Consider the following 11,908-nt stretch of genomic DNA (forward strand, 5'->3'; position numbering starts at 1 on the left):
GCTTATGATATTTTTGAAAGATCTCAATTGGGTTATATTTTGTTCGGTTCGTTCAAAGATTCAGGAGATAATTAAGAACATGACAAATTATTTATTATCATAAACTATACGTCTTTAATTAAACTATTTTTAAATTAACTTTCGATTACGATAAAATATTTCTAATTTATTATCATTACTGTAAATTAATTCTATTATAATATTGTTTGATGATCAAAAACTATTTTTCACTTCAGAGGTTTCAAATTCTCTGAATGATGTTATTAAGCATAAAAAATATCAAATTAAATTTTGAAAATATATGCATTAAAAATAACAACCATAAAAGCTGAATCGTGTATTTTTTGGCGTTCAGTAGTTTTTTTCGTGTTTATTCTTCGGTTTTGCATTACCAAATACAACTAGATTTTTTCCTGTTCCTTCCTGAAAATATTCAACTCTTTTTTTCATTATTATTATTATATTTCCTCCCCCTATCCTATTTTATAAACGACCACAGAAAACCGTAGAACGTTTTTTTTTTTTTTTTAGAATTTTCGTACCAGAACACACAAATATAAATATAAATCACGGGTGAAGGGATTTTAAGTAAACACAATTATCTTAAACAAAATGTTTGATTAATTTTTAAAAATCGTTTCCAGGAAACTGACTCGAAGAAATGGGAAAAAAAAGAAGCATCAGGTCCACCCCTGCAAACAGCCAGCATGAGCGTCAGAGCTTTAATCGAAGAAAAAATCATACAAAAAAGGACCACGAAACCCAATTGTTCAACTCAAAATGGACTAACATATTCAAGTAAAAAAAATTTATTGAAAAATGTATAATAATAGTGCACGTAGTAAAACAATCTTTCATATGTAGGTGTAATATCAAGAACATTATGTATACTAATTTGTTTGTAAAATTATATTATCAGATTTACAATAATTAATTTAACTACCTATTAATTACACGGTGTAATATCACCATTTACTGAAAATCATAATAAAATATTTAAATGCTTAATAGTTCAGTTTTTAATTAATTTGAAAGAAATTTATAAAAATACTCTACAATTATTTGAAAAAAAAAAACTTTTAAAACTTTTTCAAATTGAATTAATTGGATTTCAATCAAACATTTTCAGCTTTGTTTTACAAGTTTTGTTTTTGTCAAACATGACATGTATTTTATACAAACATTGGAATTACTCATTTCCAATCACATTATTTGTTTTTCATCGTTAATCTAAATTTCAAAACGTTCATTCTTCCATTAACAGTCTGATTCAATTAGCTATACAATAATGTATTTTTTTCTATTTAAAGTAAACTAAATAAAAATAACGGATAAAAATAAACTATCATTAAAAAATTATGCTTACGAAATGAACATTTAACAATTTTACACTATGAAAATATTATTATTTTTAGGTATAAAATAAAGCTAAATAATAGATAAGCTAATGATTTAAGCAAATATATTTGAGAAAAAAAATTTTAAAAAAAATACGGATCTTTTTGTGTTGTTCCATTAAAGTATACACTGTTATAAATTCTTAAAATGCTAAAACAACAATGAGCACTTAATTGTTAAACAAAAACAACAACCGTAAATACTTAGCTACTTGTTCAATTTTCAATATAAATGTAGTTTAAATTTTCAGAAATTTAAAGTAAGTCATTATTACTAGAGTATATAAAAATAAAACCACGTTTTCTTTTATTTAACTTTTAAAATAATTTATTAATTATAGGTACTTGTCTTCTGAATTATGTGTATTACTATTGACTATATGTTATTTTAAATTATAAACTATAAATATAGACTCAATGTAAATGTAAACGTAATGATTATTTTATTTTAATTAAGTCATCATTATCGCCAAAGATGGCTTTTATGTGAAATTAAAGCTTTATGGCACATAGTTACCACTTACCTCTACCCTTTTTTAACTTAGATACGTTATTTTTTGTCTTCCATATTCATAGATGTACACCAAATAGCCCTTAAATAAATCTTGACTCTCTTATCAGCATTTGTTTTAGTTGCATCAAAGCTTCTTTTTTCAAGTAAATAGATTAAAAAAATATTTAATGCTGAACCACACAATAAAATAATATTCAATAAATAGTTGAAAAAAAAATTGAAAATAAATACTAGAATTATAAATTGCCTCTTGAATTGAAATATTGACCTTAAAGCTTTACAGCGATGTCTGCACAAAAAATAAGTAATAAAGAAACAATACAACAAGACTAGTAATTAGATTATTTGAACCAATCTTAAAATTGTCTTGGATCAAATTGTTTTCTTTTATTATTATTGTTATTACAGACAAAAGTATTAAATATAATAATATTTGAATCGTATATAAAAATTACAAGCATTTAGTTAATACAAACCTTAAAAAAATATATTGATTTATTGTATCATTATTTATTTGTATAATCCTAAATTATTTCTAACTAAATACAAATATTATATTATTTATTAATCTTACTTATAGTTTAACTTCTCTTTTAAAAAATATATGAATAATTACACAAATGTTATGTTTTGACAAGGATAATAAAGTAATAATTTCTTCATTGCGCGTTCTTAAATAAAACCAAATAAAACGATGCAAATATGTTTTGCATATTGACACTTTTCTAGCATTCGTAAAATGTTTAAACATTAAATTATATTTCCAACTAATTTACTGATGACATTTTTCTATTCCACTATGATAATATTATTCATACAAATTATAGCCTACCATTTTCAAGGCATTTTTTTCTGTGTCTATATTATATTTATTAGAAAGTAAATGTTTTATGATAATAATAATTATTGTTATTAAAACACTTTTGAGTATCACTTCCGCAATTCACGAAATATTTTGTTTTATTAATATGTGTTGAACTCTGGTTGTGAAATCGCTCTAAGACAAATAACAGTACTCGTTTGTCATTTCCATCAATCAGTTTAAAATTAATTTACCTAACCTTGTGTTAGCAGTCTTTAATCTAAAATTTTAATATTGACAATCTATATTTCTCTGTATCTTTATGATAAACCATATATGTATAAGTTAGTCTAATATGTAATCTATTTATAAAAAAAAAAAATAACTACTTCTTATGACATTTAAAATTGTACTTTATTACATTTTAATCATGTTATAGTACGTTGTCATTTTGTTGCTATGTTGTATGTGTAATTTAAAGTGCATACCTAAATTCTTATCTTAAAAACATTATTAACTAATTTTAAAATATTGTTAAGCATTTAAATGAGTTATTTCCCACAATATTAATTACTGGTATTAATTTTGTATAGCATAAATGATCGTTAAAATAAAAAATAAAAATATATGACGGTTAAAGATCTTTAGAAAATTATCTTATTTTTGTACGCATAACCATTGATTTTAGAATAGATAGGTATACTTTAAAATATTTTAAAATCAACAGTATAACTATGAAATATTAATTGTGAACATTATTTACCACTATTTGAAAGTTTTTTAACGGTATATTAAATATATCAACGTACAACCACTGGTCACCGGTAGTTAGATGATAAACTTTATATTGCAAAGTAGTAGATCGATAACAAACAAGTAAACCATATTGAATTTTATATGTTACTGAAGTGTCTACGTTTGCATCGATCTGACGATATTTTAGCGTCGACGCGTTTAAATAATTTAACCGACGATCTGTTGGATTTTCAGGCTTGAGCCGCGAGAAGGAAACGGTGGTACAGCAAGTGGTGAGCAGAAGCACGGCGGTGCACGCAGTGATGACTACCAGCGGTACGTCATTCGCGGTTCCGGCGGTTCCAAACACCGCCTCCATAGTGGACACGACTGTGGGCTTGGCCGACTCTACGGCCGTAGTGTACACGGACGTAATACTCAAAAAGACTGGCGTGAAAAGGGCATGCTCGGATCCGGGATACCAGTTCAGTCACAGGTGAGTTGGCGCGTACAAATCTCTGTGTCAAGCAAACGGCCTCGGCGACGAATTCGGAAAATAATACGCGTGTCGATGTGATTCTCCTCGGAACACTTGAAACACTGCGTGACACGCTAACAAAGCGAGAAAAAAAAAAGGGAGACAGGCTGACAGACAAAAAGAGAAAGAAATGAGAATAAAATCTCATAAACTCTGTAGGCTTTTGGAATTTGTATTTGGGTGTTTTCTTAAATTGAATACGACAGCGTTTGTCCACGTCTAGCGTCCCAATCAAATTAGCCATGTCGGTTTAAAATACGGTGTTTCTGGATTTCTCGCATCCCTCGGATTCAGAAGCTTTCGACTTAACTATTTAAACCACCGATGCATATATCCTTTCATGCATAATTGACAAGGCCCTGTCTGGTACGCCAATAAAAACTTTTGTTTTTTCAATTGCAAACTTTTATTTTCTAAGCCACTATATATCAGAAAATACCTACTTTCCTTAAATGTTTATAGCAAATAGCTCAGTGCATAATTGATGACAAATTAGAAATGTTTTAATTTAAAATATAATATATAATATGGTTTAATATAAAGTATAATATAATCTCATAATGTACAACCATGTTAATAACTTAAACAACAGTACATGCAGTCAAATATTCAATTATCATTAGTTCGTCATCATTAATTAATAGTGTCTACCGACAAACTTTACTCGAATATATCTCGCATAAATACATACTTTTATAGGATACTTCCATAAAGTGTCAACTACACTTTTCAGGTCTTAACCTTTAAATTTTAAAATCTCATGCAATAATGTCAAAAGTAATAAAATAGTAGTTTTTAAATTTATCATCATAAATTTCACTTCATCAGAACAAAGTTTTACTTAACCATGAATAATATTTGAAATAAAAATATACTGTATAAAGTACAAGCTATTAAATTGATTCGAAAAAAAAACTTCCTCGAATTACGTTCAACTTTCTCTTTATTGGATTAAAACGGTTTTGTTACTAAAAATTAAATTGTTCTCACTACTATCTATTTTTATACTACTCTGATAATTTTTTTTAAAATAACTCTCTAATGATTCTCAAATTTAAGACTTAACCCAACTCAGTTTCTTAAGATAAAATTAAATACAATAAAAATATTCATACCTACCAAAAAATTTGAAGCAATTAACAAAAATTTTGATACAGCACATTAACAATTATATTAAATTTGGACAAAAATATACTATCTTAAATTTATTCTTAAATGAGCTTTTTTTATTCTCAAAAAAGTTCTAGGTTGGCGGTTATTTTCTTGACTTTTGGTTAATTTCATGATTTTCACGAAAACTGTTAAACACTTCAAACTTATTTCTTAAAAAAATAATATTTTATAAAATATTTATATTATTTTAAATATCAGTCGAGGAATGCTACATAAAGTACATCGTTGTAAAATCAACAATTCAACTCCGAATTTAAACAATACAAATCTGTGTCTGTAGTACTGTCAGAAATGTCACTACGATAATATTCGATGAAAAGCCAAAAACTTACAGTCAAGTAGGCCTACCTGTAAACAGATTCCTCGAGTCGCCTCATCACCCGCATTCCAAACACAGATATCATCAAAAATGTGCAACAACCGAGCTGCCTCGTGCACGAGATTCGATCGCATATCTCTCGAGTCGCATACGAGTGTGTGTGTGTGTGTGTGTGTGTGTCTGTGTGTGTCTGTGTGTGTGTGTGTCTGTGCGTGTCGATTCAACGATCGGTCTATTAATCTCTGACCCGTAATGGGATTTCGTTGCAGCAGCACCAGCCCACAAATAGATATTAATTACTCCGGTTCGCCGTACACACTGAATCACGGAAACGGTGGCGGTGGCGGTGAAAAGGAAACCGATAACCGGGGCTATTATTCGCCGGGACTCAACGACGATATATTTCCTAACGTACAAGCCGAAACTATGCTCTTACAAGCCGTCGACTCCGTGCAGCTGGCCAATACTATACAGGTAAAACGGACCCACCGCAGTCCTATAGTGTTATAATAATCCATAGTTGTAGTAGAACCTAGCAATAATGTGAGTACGTAAAATAGTACGAGTAGATAGCAGTAATCGTATTCATTCGCTGTAGCCATGATTTTTCGAACAAGTAAATCGATGTAAGGAAATGACCATGGCACCGCGAACAGGACTTTAAAAAATACATATACATATTTCTTAACCCGTCCCGCCCCTGTTAATTTATTGGTATAGTTTAAATCGTTTATTGTTAATACCATAAAATAAATAATCAGCCATGTACCGCATACGAAAACACGTATTCCAAAAACTAACCGCACCATATACCCTACCGTAAAAACAAAAAATCACAGCTAATAACCACCGTTGCCAAAGCTTAATTAAGAAAATAAATAAATAATTTGCAAACACGATCGTGTTTCAAATTAATTCTTTATATTCCACGAAATATGTGATCTTCGCCAAACCTAATTATTACCACCCCATAACTTAAACCATTACTACAGTTATGACCGTGTACACGTTTTCATTTATATTTTGAAAAAATACTCTATTTTTTTTTTTTTTTTTTTTTTTTTATTACATTCTACTATTTATAGTTAAACGAGAACCTCGTACATTTTTAAACGTATAGATTAAAATGGAAGGGGCCAGTCGCTGTCGATTAATCAAAAAAACTCCGGAAACGCCGTCTGCATTAATCATCAGAACACCAACGAGCTTTTATCAGTACACAAAACCCCTTCTAAAATTTGCTTTCCTAAAGACTAGGTCCACTGGAGTGGGAATTTCGGTAACATGATTGTTATTCAACCGGCGGCGTTAATCGATTTTTGCCCTTCGCTTCAGAACACACAGACAACAAACAAAAAATTGATTAGACTTAACAAAAATACAAATGAATAAAATACCTATCTATAAACAGGCCATATTCTTCTTAAACTCAAGTGAATACTGAATGTATTTTTTCCATTTTCAAGCTTAGATATTATAATTCTTTTTTCGAATGTTTGAAATTAATTTTTTTTACGCCGTCTTATTGAAAAATAATTACGTGATTGCATACTATAATAAACCATTATAAATAGTAATTATCTCATATATTTGTATTTGTCAATCACCGTATTTTATTGAATAGCTACGATTATATCAATATTAATAATTATAGATAGGCATTAATAACTTATTCAAACATACGAATGTAATCATAATTTTAGTTATTTTATACTAATTAATATTTAAACATATACACACAAATTATTTGAAATCAAATAAACCAATATACTATAGTCAACATTTACATTATCTCTAAATAAACAATTTTGCAAAAATAATCCTTTGAAGTGTAGACCAATTCAGTAGGTCGATAAAGTTTTAGTACGACGACGGTTTCCCCTTTCGTCTACGCTCGTTAGTAATAAATAAACGAGATTTCTTCCGCTCTTGAATCGTGTGTACTCTGGTACGTAAATTGTAAAACTTTATATGACTATATATACACAGATAAGTATAAAACGAACTTTGTGTTTGATAGTCGATTCTATTGGACCAAAGGCTATAGTAAGCTACTGGGTTGCAATTGCAAATATAAATTTATTCAGTGCATTAAATACACACGGCCACGCAGAGAATCCATTTCGATTTTTATCCTTTACCTGTATATAAATTTATTTTTGTTTATTATTTGTTTTTTATTCAATTTACTAAACGTATGGATACGAAATTGTCAATAGTTCACTTGTAATAAAATTTAATGACCAACCACGACGTGTATAAATATACTAAATATTGATATGATTGAAAAAAAATATATTCCCGGCTATATGAAAACATAAATTACCAAATGCCTTTAAAATAAAATACTTACATATTTTTAATGCTATTATAAACTACGCTTGTTAACAAAATATTAATTTATATAAATTAAACCATCATTAATTTAAAACTGATTTTAAAATATTTTTATTTTTATTATTATTAGGCGACAGACATGCAAGATATGTCGTGTTTAGATGATTACGACGGAATGACCGATCTTCAAAACAATGAAGATTTCCAAGCCGTATTAAACTCTCCACTATCAGCTAGCTTAGCTGATCTAGCGTATAGTTCAGGACAAACCATGTTTACAGATTTAGGTAGATCACCTCTTCCATCCCCAAGTTTTACCTACCCTACTCCGCCAGCTAGTCAAGAAGGCCAGTCTCCTTCGCTAAATTTTCATTCGGTTATGTCAAACGGTCATCTTGGTGACTTTTTTTATTCATCTGACATGTCAAGTTCGGAAGCTGTTGAAGCAGCTTTAAGTGAAGTGTTGCCAAATTTTGAGTCTTCTACAGATTCACCATTATCAGCCAATACACCAGTTTCATCGCCAATGTCAATACATAATACATCCGCTGCACCATCACCATTACCTAATCATCATCAACACACACTACAGGTTTACATTTTAACATAATATTTTAAAATAAAACTTATTTCTAATGATATTAAACACAATTCAGGTAATGATGCCAAATTCAGAAGACCCATTATTATCCAGCAATCCTAAAGAATTTAGGAAGAAGTTCGATTACCAAACATGTCGCTTATATGGGGTCAATGGAACCATGGCCCAAGTTATTGATGGCAGTCAATTTTTAATCGACAAAAATGGAGATTTAAAATTAGTCCAAGCCAGTTACCAAAATCCTGGAACCATGTTCGTACAAACAGAAGCCCAGTTGATTGAAAAACATATACCAGTTATTAAACAACAAAAACCAGACAATAATCAAAACTTCGAAGATATAGATGACATTTTCCTAAATCCATCAAAGTAAAAATTGATTAACTTATTTTATGTTAACATTTTACACAAAACATTATATAAACTCTTGTCATTATATATTTTTAGTATTCCGCCAAATGTTACAAATCGATTAAACAGAAAACGTTGTTTTGGAGAAACTATGACGTACAAACCGTTCCGATCCAGATTACGTAGTCATAGACTTGGTATGCTAAATGAACCAACATTGCAATTCACTCCAAAACCTATGTTGAGTCCTTCTAGAAACGGAAGAGGTCTTTATTGGCAAGCAGTGACTTCGTGGCCAAGCTCTTCAACTGTCAAAGGTAATTTGTTTAATTTATTCCTAAATGCAATAGGGGCTGTAGAGCTCCTGTGAGTTAAAACTGTAGATATTCAAAATATTTGTTTGCATTATATAATTTTATGATTACTAATAATAGTACTAATGTTATATTGAGCTTATAAATAATTTCAAGGGCACTTATTTATTTTCGAAGTTGAGTTGTACAATTTTTACAGTAAAAAGATATTTAAAGCAAATTTCAAATATTAATTTAATATATTCCTGTATTTCAGAAGTTATTGTTGAAGATTGTGTTGGACTAGATTCACCGCCAGAGTGCGATGTACTACCACACATTAATCTTGGTCCAAATTTTCAAGCTTTAATACCACCAGTAAGCAAAATCAGACCAATTCGAGAGCCATCTAGCGATTATTTATTATGGGACCCATGTATTACAAATTCAGTTTCTGACAGAGAAGGTGAATATGATTAACAATTAAGCTAATTTTTATATAAGAGTTTTATATTAATCTTAAAACGTTCTAGTTGAAATGTACATGGACTTTGCTTGCTGTGCTGCAGTACCAGGTGGTGGAAGAAACAAAGAATATGCTTTACATTTACTACATCTTTGCAAAGGAAATGTTCAGGTACGTTTAAGTAATTTTTTTTTTTTGATGAACAATTATTAACTTAATGGTTTGGTTATCAGGAAGCAATGTTAAAATTGATGCAACCAACTCCGTATCTCCCACAAGGACATCCTTTGATGAAATTTGAATACACAGAATCTGATCACTGGACCCCAAATGAAGTATCTATGTTTCATAAAGCTATATTCAAATATGACAAAGATTTTGCATTTATATCGAAAGAGGTAAATTTCTCTTACCAACTATTTTTAATTCAGAATTTAATAACTTATATGAGTTTTTTTTATAGTTGGGAACAAAAACTATGAAACAATGCATACAGTTTTATTATTTGTGGAAAAAAGTTTGTCCAGAAGATTATAAACAGTTTCAATTCCAAAGACGAAAGTCGAGGAATGAGGATACAATGGTAAATCCGAAATTAGACATTCCTGTAAGTACTTTATGAGTGTCCATGTTCAATAATATCCTTATTGGAATCTCTTTATTCCTCTCTTAATAAAAAACACTCACGTTCTTGTGTTAAATTTTTTTCGTTTTTTTTTTTTTATTTATTTTTTCCTCTCTAGGCTAACGACCTGGTCACTACCAGTTCGGAGGACCAACAAACTTTCGTTTGCGAATTCTCAGACTGTTTGTCGGTGAGTTGGATCCTTTCTTCCTCCTCATTCGTATTCCTGTAAAATATTAATGTACAATAAATAATAAAAACCTATTCATTGTTTTTATTTTCAGACATTCAGCAACAAAATAGGATTAGCAGCTCATATGAGGCTACACACAAATGGAACTCCAGATCGAAGGCAAACCCTGACACCAACACACATTGATCCGAATTACGAAGAATTCCCTTGCAAGATCTGTGGAAAGTATGTTATTTCAACTACAATTCTTTCAATTTAGTGTATAAATTTCTTACGGATAAATAACATTAAATTATGTTTTAATTTTAGAATATTTACCAAAGTAAAGAGTCGAAGTGCCCATATGAAATCTCACAGACCTCCTGACGCAGAACCAAAGAAACCAAAATTGGACCAGACTGTCGATTACGGTCAAATGATGCAACTCAAGACGGTTGCAACGCCAATTCAATTACATAGACAATGCTAAATGAACGCAAAACTACACTCAAAATGAAGCTCAATTTTAAACAGAGCTCGTACAATCAATAAAAACCCTATTTCTGTGGTTTTTACTCTATAAGATGTCCAAGCAATATACATAAATATAATATTAGTAATAATATATACATAAATACGTGTGTGCGTATTTTCAAAAATATTACTATGCAAAAGTTCTTCCTTGGTGAATTCTATAGCATTTAAATAAGCAATAATCATTTCTTGGACAATAATAAATTCAAACAATAAATTGTGCCAATCAAATTCACACTAGAATCAAAATGCTCAGTACGAAACATCACAACTTTCTTTAGTCTCTAAGCTTTTGAAAACTAAAAACCAAAATTCGTCAATTAACACATAATGTGGTCAAAATAATTTCAAATGTATGTGTATGCGTGCGTGTGTGTGAGTGTCCATGTGTATATAAATATAGTGTACATTTCTAACCAGTAAAAAATATACGTAATACAATTTTAAAACACTCATTTGAAACACGAATTTGGTACTTAAAAAAATAAATAATTTAAGTTATAAACTCATCATGTTATTAAAATATAATAATTATAGTGCCAAATAAGAATATTTTCCCCTTTGTATTTTTATATCCTGTTAATATAATTTTGTGAATATTAATAAAAAATACAAAGAAAAACATTATCAAGTCGATGCTCAAATTCTTTGACTTACATTTTGTAAACTAATACTTAGTTCCAGTCTTCCCTTCCATTATAAAAATCCGAAATTCAAATGGTAGTGAATAGCTATATTATTGCTGTTATTTATCTTAAGTGAATGTAAATGAATACACATAAATATTTAATATTTATTACTTTACTATTAAATCAATGATTTAAAATTATATTTATAATAACACTGGTAAAAATAAAGTGTTAACACAGGCGCTAGTCTTCATGCATGTTTTTAAGCGTAGATAAATATATATATATATAAATACGCGTCGCTTTTATGTTATAAATAATTCGTATAAAAATGTATATTTGAGATGTTAGTGATTAGGTAGTGGTATAGTATAAAAAGGTTTACTCTGCGCCTTTTTATTGCGCTACTTGAGGGTTTTTTA

At 29.3% G+C, this 11,908-nt stretch overlaps 1 protein-coding gene across 1 annotated transcript in view; it reads left to right on the plus strand.

Moving 5' to 3' along the window:
- Positions 1 to 11,269, plus strand: part of LOC112594951 (serine-rich adhesin for platelets) — a 236,069-nt gene extending 224,800 nt beyond the window's left edge. The window contains 13 exon segments of the mRNA XM_025339980.1: positions 645 to 798; positions 3,704 to 3,944; positions 5,751 to 5,952; positions 7,946 to 8,407; positions 8,472 to 8,785; positions 8,864 to 9,084; positions 9,338 to 9,526; positions 9,594 to 9,697; positions 9,760 to 9,924; positions 9,990 to 10,133; positions 10,270 to 10,341; positions 10,436 to 10,569; positions 10,654 to 11,269. Coding sequence (XP_025195765.1) covers positions 645 to 798; positions 3,704 to 3,944; positions 5,751 to 5,952; positions 7,946 to 8,407; positions 8,472 to 8,785; positions 8,864 to 9,084; positions 9,338 to 9,526; positions 9,594 to 9,697; positions 9,760 to 9,924; positions 9,990 to 10,133; positions 10,270 to 10,341; positions 10,436 to 10,569; positions 10,654 to 10,813 — 2,562 coding nt within the window. The 3' untranslated portion in view covers positions 10,814 to 11,269.
- The last annotated feature ends 639 nt before the right edge of the window (positions 11,270 to 11,908 follow it).

The sequence above is a fragment of the Melanaphis sacchari genome, unplaced genomic scaffold (assembly GCF_002803265.2).
Source record: "Melanaphis sacchari strain LSU unplaced genomic scaffold, SCAv2.0 Contig24_pilon_pilon, whole genome shotgun sequence".
Taxonomy (NCBI): domain Eukaryota; kingdom Metazoa; phylum Arthropoda; class Insecta; order Hemiptera; family Aphididae; genus Melanaphis; species Melanaphis sacchari.